At 41.4% G+C, this 15,690-nt stretch overlaps 1 protein-coding gene across 3 annotated transcripts in view; it reads left to right on the plus strand.

Annotated features, from left to right (window-relative positions):
• Positions 1-14,888, plus strand: part of LOC130166221 (E3 ubiquitin-protein ligase DTX1-like) — a 38,381-nt gene extending 23,493 nt beyond the window's left edge. For all 3 annotated transcript variants that reach the window (XM_056371656.1, XM_056371655.1, XM_056371657.1), the window contains exons 5-12: positions 8,147-8,208; positions 8,384-8,545; positions 8,736-8,797; positions 8,920-9,086; positions 9,170-9,323; positions 9,425-9,514; positions 10,130-10,228; positions 10,331-14,888. In XM_056371656.1, coding sequence (XP_056227631.1) covers positions 8,147-8,208; positions 8,384-8,545; positions 8,736-8,797; positions 8,920-9,086; positions 9,170-9,323; positions 9,425-9,514; positions 10,130-10,228; positions 10,331-10,462 — 928 coding nt within the window. In that variant the 3' untranslated portion in view covers positions 10,463-14,888. The remainder of the gene's footprint in view (positions 1-8,146; positions 8,209-8,383; positions 8,546-8,735; positions 8,798-8,919; positions 9,087-9,169; positions 9,324-9,424; positions 9,515-10,129; positions 10,229-10,330) is intronic.
• The last annotated feature ends 802 nt before the right edge of the window (positions 14,889-15,690 follow it).

The following is a 15,690-nucleotide window of genomic DNA, read 5'->3' on the forward strand; positions in this document are numbered from 1 at the left end:
TCTTACAGATAATCATCTCGAACTGAAAACAAGGTCAGATGAAGATGGTGTAGATTTCTCGGTATTCAGACACATCCCCACAGCCCCATCCCCTCCCCCAACCCCACCACTCCTCCCAGCCCCCATCCCTGTCGCTTGTTCCCTGCCCCCTCCTCTCCTTCTCGGCTCCTCTCCTTTCTTCTCTACCGTCATGGCTCAGCAGCCCGGGCCCCTCGCAGCCTCATTGTTGGTCTCCACAGTAACTGTTGAATGACCCAAGTCTGGGCAGCATTAAGTAGGGCTCAGACTGCAGGCGTTTTTGGACCATTTAACCCTGATTCACCCCCTCCTGACAGTCGGAGGAGCGACCTGGTCCTGGACCTTGGTCGGTTCAGATGTTCGGCCCGTATTATCTGGTCACATGAGAGGTTCACAGTCTTAAACCTCGTGGACTCGCAGACTCCTCAGGTCACGTTAGCTAGCATAGTACTGTTGATAGATGTTAAAACTGACACAACCCGTGTTGACCACATCTCCCCAAACATTGTCTCATCCAGACTCGCTCAGTACAACAGTTACAACAAGTTGTTGCACCACAGTCTCCGTTTTGTTTACGCCCGCTTCTCCATGGGATTAAATGCGATGAGATCAATTGAGGTAATGCATCGCTTCCTGATTTCCCCCTCTCACACAATAATAATAATTTCCCATATTGTGTGTTGAAATCTTGTAGTGTGTTCATGTTTTTAAGATTAGACAGAAGAAACATCTGTGAAGTTTTTCCTGTGTGTGATGCAACCTAACTCAAACTCAACTAGGATTTTAAAACTCCTGTAGTCTGAGCTGTAGTCTGTAGTCTAGCTAATGCCAGCACTTTTTTCCACGGCTAACCTTAACCCAACCCGGGTTAATATATGAAGAAAACAACAGCAGAGAGAAGCAGACAATATTTATGTCGGTGCCAATACAACTTTTTTCCAATACAAATTTTTCAATGCCATTGTTTTCTTTTTCAGTTCAGGTTTTGTTTTCAATGCCAAAATGTTACAGTCACTGTTGTAGCCCCATACAAGTTTAAATATAATTATCCTTATGAATACAGATGCCATACTTCAGTAGCATGTATTATGGTAGGTTGGATTGCTTGGGGTGGGTGCCATGTGGTGGAACACCCCATCATATAGCTGGATCTGCTGATATAACAGCATGTTAATGATGTGAATATTTTTTGGGTGGGGGAGAGTAGACAATGGTACTTCTCCAGTCAGCATTGTTGCTACCCCCAGACAAACACAATCCTGAAGAGGGAGGTGTGTGTGTGTGTGTGTGTGTGTGTGTGTGTGTGTGTGTGTGTGTGTGTGTGTGTGTGTGTGTGTGTGTGTGTGTGTGTGTGTGTGTGTGTGTGTGTGGACAGTCTCAGACATAGACATTACTTGGCCGATGGGAACGGGTGGGGGTACAAGACAAAGAAGCAAGTCAGCAAACTGTCAAAGATAGCTCAGACAGTGGTGCAAGAAATCAGGACAGCAAACACACACAGACACACAAGCACACATTGTCCTTCTCTCTCACACACATCAAAAGTAAATATTGACTATCTTGATGAGAGCTGCAGTGAAGAATGTGTGTTCTCTCTCTATGGGGGGGTTATGGGAAAGGAAATGAATGAGTGGAGGTAAAAACTGGTATGTTGAGGGGAGTCTGACAGATAAGAAAAGAGGAGCAGAAATGTACAGTGAGAGTGTGTTCAGTTCACCTACAGGCTACAGACGACAGCTTGATTTGAATCATGCTGTGCACAGCAGACGGGCGAATCTCATCTGTTGCTTTTTCACATATTCTGGGAAAACATGCAGAACGACACCCTGACAAAACTAATATCCTCCAATGTTTGATAACGGGGCTGCTCCATTATGGCACAAATCATAATCACAATTATTTTGATCAAATTGAGATCATGATTATTTACCATGATTACTCATTGACTTAGGAAACACCACACATTTATTGAACTTAAAAAAAAAAAAAAAAAAAAAAAAAAACTGTCTTTTTAACCGTGGACTCTATTGAACTTAAAATACAATTCAACGGAAAAACAAATTAAAAAATAAATAAAATAAAATATGAGATGGATAAATGAAATATATACTATCTAAATGTATACAATTAAATATATAATATAAAAACTCATAAAAACAAATTAGATCAAGTACAACACATCAGCCCTGGCAGCAGCTTGTTGATAGTAAAGCTTATATCAAGCGCCACCAAAAAAAGAAAAAAACATAAAATAAACAAAGAGATTTCAAAAAATGGGAAATGTGTTGCGAAACATAATGCGGCACAATAATCGTTTTTATCTCCATTATCTTGTTCTCATAATTGTTGGAAGCCAAAATCGTAGTAGAAAGTAAAATTAGATGAATCATCCAGCCCTGTTTGATAATAGTTAAAAGAATGTGACTGGTTAAAGTTGTGACACGTGTAAACAATCACATTTGGCACTGACGGTAACGATACTCTGTGCTCCTGTTTGCTTTGCTTTTGGCTGATAGCATGTGAGTAATATTTTGTCTCATCAGTGTGCTCCACATGTAATCTTTGGATGCATGCAGATTTAAAAAAAAAACTCTTTGCTCGTAAGACATGCACCACAAACATGATCATTTCCCTTTGTCTTGTTGGATTGTGTTGTTGTTAATACGCTTTAAGTTCTTAATGCAAACAACATAACAGCAATAATAGAAAATGATGGATGGGAGAGCATTGGGTTAACCTCAAGGGGGAATGACGGAGACCAGGCAGACAGTTAGACCTGTGTCGTCGGGTGTCTGAGGCGGACTGCTGGTTTTGGTCTTTCATCATTTTTGAACATCCTCAGCCAATTTTGAGCTTTCTTTGAATTAATGCTGCATGATAAGCAAAACAAACAAAAAAAATCATATTAAGATTCTTTTTGTCAGATTTTGTGATTTTAGTTGGAATGATCATTTTTTCATTTCACTTAAAAAAAGAATAAAAATCATGATGATGTGACATCATGTTCCTTTACTTATGGAGAATATGATTTTTGGGCCGCGGCGTCTTTGTAGCAGCACAATGCTTATGGTGCTAACAACGTACACCATTTACCTTCATCAAAAAAATAGTTTTTGCCAAATTGGGGTTTGAATTATTTTTTGATTAATTATGCAGCTCTACTTTGTATTGTTTGAGCTAATTAAGTCTGTCATTGTTTATTCAACAAATGCATGTCCTTCTCAGAGCTTGCATTTAATTTTTTAATTTAATTTTAATTTTAAAAATTTAAAAATTTCACACATTCAATCCACAACAGCAAACCTGTCTACCATGTTTTGTCACATCAAATAATTTTCACTAAAACAGAGAAAATCAGCTTGAAACATCATGAAGTTGTCTGTGAAAAACTTTGTGTGTGCGTGTGTGTGTGTGTGTGAGACCATGTATGGGAGGCTTTATGTGTTTGTGACAATATGTGTGTGAGAATGTGTGGGAGTGTGTTATTGTCTGGTGTCTAAATCAGTCCAGCTGATGTCCATCTTTGCCCGGGGGAATAGGAGGAGCGGAGGGAAGAGGGGTGGAGGGAGTATGTGAGACAAAGCTGGGGGAGTGTGTGATCTGGTGGGAAGCAGGCGGAGGGGAGGAGGGTGTGTTTGAGGTCACTGGGGGTCAAAAGACTGAAGTCCCATTCAGGCCATTCCCCTCAGGCAGGGACGGGATCTTCCTTTCTCAAAGATCTCGGGCTTTTTCTTTTTCTTCTTCATTGGTCTCGTTTTCCACCAGGGTTTCCTGGTTTCCTGTTACTCCCCTAATACTTCCTCCATTTTGGTTCATATTTTATGGAGGACCAAAGTTGACATAGATAGACAGACACAAATAAATATATAGATAAATGGCTGTGTAATTAAGCAAAGTGGTAAATAATTAGTTAAATAAACTATTTTTAGATACCTGTGCTGATACAATACTTTGATATTGATACTGATACCAAAACAAAACTTCCTATTATACAAACTTTTACTACAAACCTTTTTTACTCAACAAAACAAGCCGGAAGTCTCTAAAATGTTAAATGTTGTAAAAACACAAGCAGTTACACAAAAACTTAATGAATGCAATTAGACAATCTGCCTCAAATGTAAATCAGCAGAAGGCACCTGAGGTCACCTTTTCTGTTTCTGCCCCAAAGTAAAGAAATTCTGATATGCAAGATATTTTCAAGTGCCTTTCTTAAGTATATAAGTGTGTTACATCAAATCCATGTGCTGCCATTCTAGGCGCGGCCCGTCACTCGGCATAAAACACAATACAATATTGCACAGTCACTGCAAAGAGGAAGATTTGAACCCTTTGGAAAACTGAAGATGTGTCTTCTTTTAAGACTTGGCTAGTCAAGGTCACTAATCTGTTGCATCTGGAGAGAATTAGATTTACTGTTTGTCTTCGCTCTACAACCTTTGATAGAATGTGGCAACCATTCTGTCTTATTTATCAGGAGTGTTCTGTGTATGTGCATGTGTGTCTGTGCATGCATATATGTATACATGGTATGTTTGTACATGTACTGTTTTTATACATATGCTTCTCTTGGTAGATGTAATAGACTGTAGACATTCATTTTCTGGCTAGAGCTTACATGTTAATAAAATAGAATACTTAGAAATAAAATATTAAAATTAAAAAATTAATTAAATCAGGAACCATCTGTAGAAAAACTTTAGGACGCTCTAGTATGGAAACATTTTTTCGGCATAAATAAAAGCCAACACTATCTATGCAGAAAAATCCTACACGCCCAAAATAACTCCTCCCACGTGTCACGCACTACATCATATGCTCACTAATTCCAATATCATATACTGTATATGTATATGTAAGGTAGACTGGGGTAAGACACCGCCCTGTTATTCCCCTCCTGACTACTCCATTGAGTCAATTTTCCTTTCAGATCTTTTCCTGGATGGTAGTGGTCTTGCTAATCAAAATTATGGTGACAAGATTATACATGATCAGACTTGGTTTAACTCTTCCTTACCTCATTCCGTAAAGACTTCCTTGCTCACGCAGCAGCCTGTTAGTTATTAATACACCCAGTGATGTGCAACAAGTGATTAGTGTGTGTATGTGTGTCACATCACTGTCATCGTCACTCATTGCCTTACTCCAGCACAGTTCTAACATAAGTGTTTCCCATCCATCATCACAGGCAGTCTATTTATAACGGTTATAAGGTGTTTGTCTTTCATATGTTGTCATAAATAAATCTCCATGACAAGTTTAAGATCTTAAACTACTTTGACCGCATACGACAGCAGAGCTGCTGCGCTACAGAGCGACGTTCGGACTAATCTGATCAACGTGGATGGAAATTTGATGTGATTAAGGTGTGATACCGACCACATTTAGCCGTGTATTCTCACTGTGTGCTGTTGTGGAGCTGCCTTCTGACGACTGACTGTGGGATTGGCACATCCCATCAAACATAAAAGAGTTGTCTACTGTTATTTCACCTAGATGAGACAGAATTAAGCCACAGTCGTCCTACAGATGTGTTGTACATCATTTTAATGTTTAAATGTGCTGCTAATTATTTAGTTTTAGTTTCCATGAAAAAAGATTTTAACAACACCGTGATACCTGTGATCATTTTGGTCACTATAATGGGGATGTTAAATTTTTATACGATTTCATCTCTATTTATGACTGTACCTGTAGATGGCACATGTATAAACCAGTCCACCTATGCAGGTATCCAATGTAGTACAAGTATTAAATAATGTGCACGAATCAATAAGTGTCCCATTGTTGAGTGTAGCTCTGTAGCTCAGTGTTTAAAGTGGAGGCCCATGGAAGGTGTGTGTATCTGACCCTGTGTAGTAATCCACTGTGGTGTTGGCCTCTCTGTGTATTGTTGTTCTGTTAATCTGTGATAGAGCTCCAGTTATCAGTGTGTTGTGGAAGCTTAGAGTGAACCAGTATCATGTGTCGACATCTACCATCAGTGATTGTGTTTGTTTAGCCCTCACTCTGTATGTTTACTGTTTTATTACTCACACTTTGCTTTGTTTTCTCTCTCTGGAGCATGTGAAGTAACACCTCATTTCACACACACACTTTCCTCATACTCTTTCCGTCATCCACATTAGCGCAGACTTAGACGGACACGCATGCACACACGCATCCACACACCCCAGTGAGTCATTCACTAGTGTGTTGTCATGTGTCACTGAGTGGGGTTAAGTGAAAGCAGCTTAGTGCTCTGACAGAAAGCCTGTTAAAGCTAACCCAACAACAGGAAACAACAGATCATCAACGCTCTCTGCCCGTCTGTTAAGTCTGCAGCACTGACTACACTAGTCTGTTAGTTGGAGTGAATGCATTTGCATTTGTACGAAGGTTTGAGCTGTTACCCTTTTCATAGCTCAGTTGGTAGATGAGAGGACTGTGGACATGAGCGCTGCTATCCTTTAATATGGAGCAAAGGCTGCGTCCATCCTACTACGTTTTCCTTTTAAATTGAAAAAGATCTCCGTCCACACTAACACACTTGAAAATACTTGCATGCATGAGCGTAGACGTACGCTGAGCATGTGCGAGCCGGTGTAAACAGGAAGCAGATTGTCTTCTCTACAGTTGATTAGTCACGCAAAATACTACGCACGCAAAAGCAAAGACAGTGGAAGTGTTAAAATAGAGAATATAAGTGATCAACAGCTGCTAGCAAAGACAACACAGTCAGCAACACTGTAATTCATTATCATGTTGTGTTCACCACTGGTAGTCCAGGCTGATAAGAGAGATAAGAGAGACCGTGGGTGTCCACATCATCATTTATTAAGTTTTCTGCTTCTGTATCCCAGACTACAACACAACCGCAGAGTTTTCAAAATAAAACACAACCCCAGAGTTTGTGATAATGAATTACAGTTTCTTGATTGTCTTTTCTAGAAGCTGTTCAGTTAAATTCTGTTTTTTAACACTACAACTGTCTCTGTTGTTCCTTGCTCAGAGCATTTTGTGTGACTAACCAACTGCAGAGTAGACAGCCTGCTTCTTGTTTACACCAGCGTACACAGTGTACGTGAATGCTCATGTATGTGTGTGTTTTCAGGTGTGTTAGTGTGGACAGAGATGGTTTTCATTTTAACATAAAAATGTAGCAGTGTGGACGCAGCCTCAGGCTTAAGTTAACAGCAGATCTGTAATCAGACAGTTGGCACTTACTGCCTCCACACGTCTTTAGCATGTGTGTTTATTCTCTCCTCTTCAGCAGCTGTTTTCTATGCAATATAGACTGTAATGCCAAACACACACTCACAATGTGTGCGTGTGTGTTCTACAGCCTGAGCAGGTCTATAATGGACTAATGTGCCACTGACCCACTGCTGAACAGTGGTGTTAGTGCATACATCTGTCAGCTGGAGTACTTATTATCACCTGACCCCCCCCCCGTTTGTAAGAATAAAGCTCAAACACGTGAACAGATATGAATCAGATATATATCCCATCCAGTTTTATGAAAAACAGTGATCTGTGTGACGTGTGTTAGTCATTTAGAGACGATGATGATGATGATGATGATGGGCTTTGTGATGAAGCAGGTAATCCCCCAGAAAGCACCTGTGTGACGTACATGTCTGTGAGCTCAGTGAGCAGATGGAAACTCAGAGGATTAGCTCTCATAAACACACGCAGACGGCGCAGTGTGGTCGTTCATATGTTCTCCAGCTCGCTGTGAGACACGGAGATACAAGCAGAGGAGAAGGAGAAGGAGTGAGAGAACAACAGACACACGGCAGAAAGAGGAAGGAGGAGAACTAAGCTGCTTTTTGTGTCGTTTTGACAAACTTTTGAAGTTTTCTTCAATTCTTGTCCCTTTTCAATGTTTCTGTAAAGAACACAGAGGCACACAGGAGACTTGTATATCCAGCTGACATCGTTTGCCTCTTTTCCTTTTTTGTCTTTGTGTGAATTTTGGTTTCGGTGACTTCTGACTGTGAGAATGACAGTCATCAGTTTTTCAAAGTGAGTATTCAGTCGCAGACTATTAGCCAACCTCTAATGTCTGATCAGAGAGACATTATAGGCCTGGGAGGAGAGAAGTGTGCGAAATACACTTCACTTGACAGTTTGTCTTCTGTTGCAGTGTGCCCACCGTCCCAGTGAAGAACCTCAGTGGATCCAGTCCTGTTCACCCTGCGCTGGCCGGTGAGCAGACACACACACACACACACACACACACACACACACACACACACACACACACACACACACACACACACACACACACACCAAGGAACCGACTGCCGTAGATATAGAAGAAACCAAAGAGGATTTCTCTTCTAACAAATGTTTTTTTTTGTTTTTATCTTTTGTGTTTCAGGGATCACAGGAATTCTGATGAGTGCCGCCGCTCTGCCCGTGTGCCTGACGAGGCCTCCTAAACTTGTGCTGCATCCTCCGCCCGTCAGCAAGAGTGACATCAAACCAGTGCCAGGCTTTGGACACTGTTGCAGGAAGACCACCAAGAAACAAGCTCGCAAGGGTAAAGCGTTAAAATAGTTTCAGCCTGAGTCCGATGAAAGAGAGACTTCACCAGTTGTTCTCTCTGTTTCTTACCCGCCTTTCTGCTCAGTGACGAGGCTGTTCTGTGGATATGAGAAGACAGGTGTTCACGCAGGTTAACGGCCATCCATTCATCACTCCTCTCTGTTCCCTCTCCCCTTTGTCTGCAGGTAAAACTCCAGAGGAGGTGGTGAAGAAGTACCTGCAGAAAGTCAAAAGTCCACCAGAGGAGGTACGTTATGTGTTAGTGAATGCATCTTTATATTTTATATCTTTGAAGTATTAACTCAGATCTAGAGAGAGAAGCTTTTCATAATGACTTTTCTTTTTTTCCCCTTTCCTTGTCTTCCCTAGGACTGTACCATTTGTATGGAGCCATTGGGGGGTCCATCTGGATACAAAGGTCCAGGGGTGGGGCCTGTTTCCAGGGCAGATTCAGTTGGGCGACTTGCACAGTGTGGACACCAGTACCATTTCCAGTGTCTGGTGGCTATGTATAATAATGGCAACAAGGACGGCAGGTAGGTTAGAGACACATAACACCCCTTTTCATTCCCTCACAGGTTTTAATTGAATAACCCCCGTAATCAATCTCTCTTTTCAGTCTTCAGTGTCCCACGTGTAAAACCATCTATGGTGTAAAGACAGGCAACCAACCGGCAGGGAAGATGGAGTACCACGTCATCCCTCATTCTCTACCAGGGCACCCTGACTGCAAAACCATACGCATCATCTACAACATCCCACCAGGCATTCAGGTACTTGAAAAGATCTGGGCTGACAGTAGTGTTTATTTTATTCCATGTCGTGTGACACTGTTAGAGCTAATAATGTTAACACTTCCTCCTCCTCTTCTCAGGGACCAGAGCATCCAAACCCAGGGAAGCCCTTCACGGCCAGAGGCTTCCCCAGACACTGCTACCTCCCAGACAGCGAGAAAGGACGCAAGGTAAACTCACTAGTAAAACTGCCAGTCCAGTTTGTCTTTCTGTTCGGACTGAGGACACACATGAGTGCAAGGAGTGATGTCATCACAGAGCACACACACACAGACACGGGAGAGAGAGTGGGCTGTTGGGAAAACATCCTGTCCCCGGGGTTGTTGCTCCTGTCAGTGTCAGAGTCTCTGTGTGAGACGCTTCGATCAGTGACTGTGTGGTTTTAAAACTGATTTCAGGGCTGCAGCTTCACTCTCAGAGGAAGGTGTAACCGCGGTGTTTCTGGTTTAACAGCACCGTGCTGGACAGGTGACAGGTGTGTCTACAGTGTGTGTGCTCTGAAAGACGTCACAGCAGGAAAAGGGGTGAAAATGAATGACTTCACCCAGGTGTTGTATTTACATCAATGCTGATCGAAGCCGGAGCTGATAAATACTCTGTCTACTGCAGAGTCATGTGACCGGTGAACGCTGATTGTTCCCGGGTCTCAGTGGGTTTCTTTGACCAGTGGAAAAAGGGGCTTTTCAGACACCCATTAATCTGCCTACATCTGTTGTTTATACAGATACATTTTTAAAGTTGTTTTTAAAATGGACATTTCATCTTTAACCCTACCTTGTCGTCAGGTACTGAGGCTGCTCCTGGTAGCATGGGACCGCAGATTGATCTTCTCAGTTGGTACATCAAGCACTACAGGAGAGTCCGACACCGTCATCTGGAACGAGGTGAGACTCAACACTCAAGAATGATTTGATCGTGGTGAGTGATGCATGCACATTAGATTTGTTGCCACTGAAACTAAAGGCAACTTTTCCCTTCCCTGTAAGGTCCACCATAAGACAGAGTTTGGCTCCAACCTGACGGGCCACGGATTCCCCGACCCCGGACACCTCGACAACGTCCTGGAAGAGCTGAGAGCTCAGGGCATCACAGAGGATGATGGACTGATGGAAAAGTGAAAGGACATAACGGCCAGCAGAGAAGGAGGAGACATCAGTGAGAGAGCAGTTGAGGCTGGACGGGTGAACCAGGAGAAGAGGAAGAGAAGTGGGGCCTCACCATGAAAATAACAGTGAGGAAAAGAGGAGGTCCTGAACTGAGAAAGACTCTCTCTGCCAGCACTTAAAATGAGTGCAGGGGGGACATTTCTGGTTGTACGAGACATTGATTATGTTTTGCAAAAGTGACCACTTTTCAAGGTGTTGATTGAGTCGGCGTTGGGTTCACCTGTCAATGCAAGTCTGTCCAAATTTCACAGTTTTCAAACAAGCACATCAACAGAAGTGGGAGTTTGAGGAAGCATCATCACAGAAAGGAAAACAATGCACAGGAGGAATATAAGAAATCAGAAGGAGAATGAGGGCACTCACGGTTTCAGCTACTAAACAGCTAGGTACTAAATGTCGCAAAGTGTGAATGAATCGGTACTAATATTAAGGTCAAAACAAGTTTACTTTACTGAGAGAGAGAGAGTAATATAAAAGAATGGTAAAATGTCAGAGCAGTTCAGTAGAAAATGGGGATTGAAAGGACAAAGAGAAAGAAGTTGGAGCAGTGGGGGAGGTTACGGGAGGGAGCAGAACAGGAATAATGTAGCAGAAAGAGCCAATGATGGTGAATGAATGTAGTATAGGGTAGGAGTAGAGTAAAATTAACTTGTATGGTACTGTTCAGGTACTTTTAGCTATTAATAAAAACAAGGAAACCAAGAGTGACGACAGGAGACAGACGATGTGCTTCTTGCCTGCTTGGGGTTGAAGTTTAGTGCTGTTGCTCCCTCTTGTGGTTTTTCTGATTAACTACACCTCCGCCTGTAAGCTAATGGAACAAATCCAATTGTTACTTTGAGTTATCCACCTGTGTTACTTTTTTATCGGTACTATAACCCTCATGTAATGTCATTCCTTATGTTACCTCTTACTTTTGACTCAATGGTTTTCTGTAATAGGCGTTGTTTGTTTCTGATTGTTTGTGAAATGCCAAAAGACCAAACTAAGGCCTCGTCATTTGGGCCTATTACTATTGAGCCACTGTGGTACAAGTTAACCTTAGATTCACAGGAACCAGTATTTACATCTGTCTTTATTGTATATTTGTCCCTTTTGATGGTTAACGTGGTTTCATTGGATATAGATGCTGCTGTATCCCATCAACAGTGGGATACCAGTGAGAAAATACTGAGGATGTGATGAAGGTGATTGCCTAGAATCAAGCTCTGAGAATTCGCTTCAAGGCCTCAGTGTTAAGTTCCTCTAGTTGAATGAGCTTCACTGTGTGTAAAACCCCAGACCAATGAAGAGCCAGAAAGCCCCTCAGATTGAGCAGAGTGTTAGAAGGCTCAGGAGGGTGGAGAGCACAAGAGAGGTCACGACCTGGTCTGCACAAGCAGAAAAAACACATTTCAAATCAATTTAGCTTGGTCCTGGTGGGATTGGTAAAACTTTAATCTGTGGTTGTCACTGACTAGTTAGTATTACAACACAACACTCACCATCAATATGTCACCCACAAAAAATAAGACCATCGTTGGGACTTTTTCAGACAACAGACAACTTTAAAGGTTCCATATTATATGCATTTAAACTCCCGTCTTTGTGTGTAATCACAGACATTTAATGGAGAGACTCTGAATCTGACCCATTGAAGTGTTACGTGACTCCCAGCTTTGATTGGCATGAAATTCTTCTGGTTAAATCATTGGTACTAAAGGTTAAGAACTGTGTTAGAAAATATCTGGTCCTTTGATATAAAAGTCAAAGCTACAAGCTCGTGTACTTAAAAACAAGATGGACGCCCACGGTACGTTTCAGCCAGAAACATCTAATCACTGAGATTCAAATTCTGTCATGTGAGCTGCTAACAGCAGGCTATAAGTAAAGTCTTAAAATCTGCTTTAATTGTGGGTGAAATCTGCAACTATGATGCTTTTGTTCTCAACAGTAATGACGAAGCTTTTTGAAGTGGTTACCTCTAAGATTTGTACCTCGCACTGGCCTCTCCTCCATGGCAATGGCAGCCGAGGATCAGGGGTATTGTAGTATGTATCATTTAAAGAAATATGGGGAGTACAGAATGGCCGCCAGCATTTCACGACTCATTAACTTCAGGAAATATATCATACCTGAATTTGCTTTTGATTGGCTGCCAACACTAAAGATGTAACTGTAATCTATCCAATCAGGCCTCCACTCTGGATTTACCTCATTTGACTCAGATGGGCTGAGAACAGCAGCTCATCTGAACCTCTAAATGAGATTTAGTATTGTGAGTATGTTTGTCAGTTTAGGACATTTAATTATTTTAGATTATTATTCCTCTTGGTAAACATTTTCAGGACAAAGCATCATGAAAAGCCTTATTTTTAGCCACAGAAGTGGAGTGTATGCAAAAACAACAGAAAGCTTTCTAATATGGGGCCTTTAATCTATGACTAATCAATAAGACATTCTTATCTCAGCAACATTGATAACAACTTTTCTTCTAAGCTCCTCATCCACCAACTGAGAACACACTGCCCATTCTCTGGGTTGGCTCTTTAAATGGCCCCATATCACAATAGCCCCCTTTACACAGCCTGTTCAAGGCCGGACTGTTGAGCATGTACTCTGCCTCACCGTTCTGTATGAAAGTTACAAACACAGACACAGAATTGGGGGGGGGGGGGTTCTGTCTTTAAGCAGAGGTATTCACAGAGTTGAATCAACGTCTTCTAAAAGAGACAGATGCTGCTGTTGTTTTATTAAACATTATGCCTTTGACTCTGGAACCAGCATGTTATATATGTGAAATCACACACGGGGGCAGGATTAAGCTGCCGAGCAAAGGCACCATAATGAAGGGTCTTCTTCAGGGCAATACAACAGGGCCTCTGTGTAAAAGGGGCTAATGTCACAAGGTGTGTGTGTCTGTTTCCTCTTTGGGACTTTTTCTGGTATAAACACTGACCCTGTTGGGACCAGTAGTCCTAATGTGGACCAAAGCCCAGTCATGGTTAAGGTAGGCTGTCCACAATGAATGGAAGTCAATGCAATGTCCTAACAAGGACAACTGTGCAGACTTGTGGGTATTTGTGGAAAAGAGAATCTGTGTACTGTGTATACTACCAACATGTTCCCAGTTTAGGATATTATTTGTGTAGTACATAGGGTTGCCGTCATCTTCTAACTCTGGTGATGATTGATGATGGTATTCCCTGTACAGTAACTTCTTGATTGCTTTTTAACATGAACTGTAGTTATACTTTTAGCATTTTCTTGACACTATTATAGAATAATTTTCCTTTTTTTCATTTTGTACAATTATGTTTTTTAGTAATTATACCCATTTCATTTGGTACAATCGGCTTTCGAAGACAGTTAAATACAATGTCTTTTTGAATTTGAATTGTGTACAGACGTTAAGCCGATTTTAAGATGAATTCATCTTTTCTTTGTAAAAGGAATTTGACGGTAGACTTTTATCTGATTGTTTAACATAATGAATTTTAATAGCAAGTCAAACTTTTGTACACTTGCTTTTTCTGTGAGGTAAAGAACAACTTCATTTTTTAACATATCACCTGTCCCGCTACTGGTCTGCACTGAGCCTTTCTGCCAACTGCAGCTCTCAGCATTTGTGACCCTGGTCTCGTGTCCGATCTTCTTTAACCATAGAATGGCTCAAGTGCAGGGGACATGATGAAAATGACAAAAATGTTACAAAAATCATTTCCTCTTGTGGTGTAGGAGTTTTGTCACGCCATCGACCCAAACACTGCAGTGACTCGGGAAAACACTGATTTTGTATCATCACTAAGTCACTGATTTTAATTTGTCTTTGTGTTATTAAAAAAAAAAAGGATTTGATTTCTAAACTGAACAAGAAATTGTCATAACTACATTTATTGCTTTTGCTCTGGACTTGCTAAATTGAATGAATAGAGACTGATTCACCATGATTTTGTTATTGTGGGGTTAAAAGTGTTCTAGTCTCTATGACTGGACAAATTATCAGCATGTATATCTTGTCTTTGGAGGAAAATAATGTCAGTTGGTTTAAAGGCTTTGATCCACGCTGTGCAGTGTCTGAAACCATGTGAGCAATGTAGCAAAGAGCTATTACCAGTGACTCACCATTTTCCAGTTTTTTCCCTTCTCCAAATGTGGATTTCTCTCCCATCACTTTTTCCCATCAGGTAATATCACCCCCAGATGTCTGTGGAGAAGGGCCGTCCGTTGTCGTCTCGTCTGTGAGGGGAGAGTGGGTATGAGGTTGTCACAGGGGTTCCTATGAGAAAGAGAGTGTCAAAACCTGTGATATGAAAAGCAAAGTGTAAATAATGCAAAATAAATGCTGGAGTATGAATGATTAATACAAGAAAAAAATAAAGAATGAATGCAACTTAAATGTATTGTTCTCATTTTAGTGGCCCTAGAGAAAGCTATAGCTGTATTCAATCAAACTGATGGAAGATATTCATTTTTAAATTTATTTAGATTTATTTAAAAAAAAAAATAATCAGCCCCCACTTCAACTAACATGACCCTGCCCCAGCAACTGAGACTGACGTTAAATAACGTTACTATGGCCCTTCTTCGAATTTTAAGTGCAGGAGACTATGTTGTCAAATCATCTCATCATTTTCACCTTTCTCATCTTTGTTGATGGCCAGCCAATCACTATGGCCCATCTCTGAAATGAGGAGACCTTTAAATTAATTTGTAGTATTTCAGTTCAGTATGCCGTTGTTCATTACCTGTAATGACTTGGTTGGAAATGATGGTTAAAAGCTAAATGGCTCTCTTCCAAAGAAGTCAGACCTCAAGGGACAGTCTCCTGGTGAAAAAACTCCAATCCAGTCCACCAATCCCTGCCCTCTCTGCAGCACATGTAAAGCAGGGCGTCCTCCTAATCAATGGGCTCTGGAAAAGAGTGTCTTTCCCACAGACTGTGTATAAGGATGGACGTAGCCTCTGTGACGTCACCCACAGGTTTCTGAAGAGCGGTTTTGAAGATCAGAGTGAGCTGCTCCACCGTAGCCTTCATGGCAGTGTCTGACCCCACCCACCTCCCAGCTAATCCAAAAATGCTGAAAGAGGAGATGTGTATTGGGTAAAGACTTTGTTGCATGTCGGTTTTTGGCAAGTATACAGTTGTGGTCAAAAGTTTACATACACTTGTAAAGAACATAATGTCATGGCTCTCTTGA

The sequence above is a fragment of the Seriola aureovittata genome, chromosome 3, assembly GCF_021018895.1.
Source record: "Seriola aureovittata isolate HTS-2021-v1 ecotype China chromosome 3, ASM2101889v1, whole genome shotgun sequence".
NCBI classification, from domain to species: Eukaryota; Metazoa; Chordata; class Actinopteri; order Carangiformes; family Carangidae; genus Seriola; species Seriola aureovittata.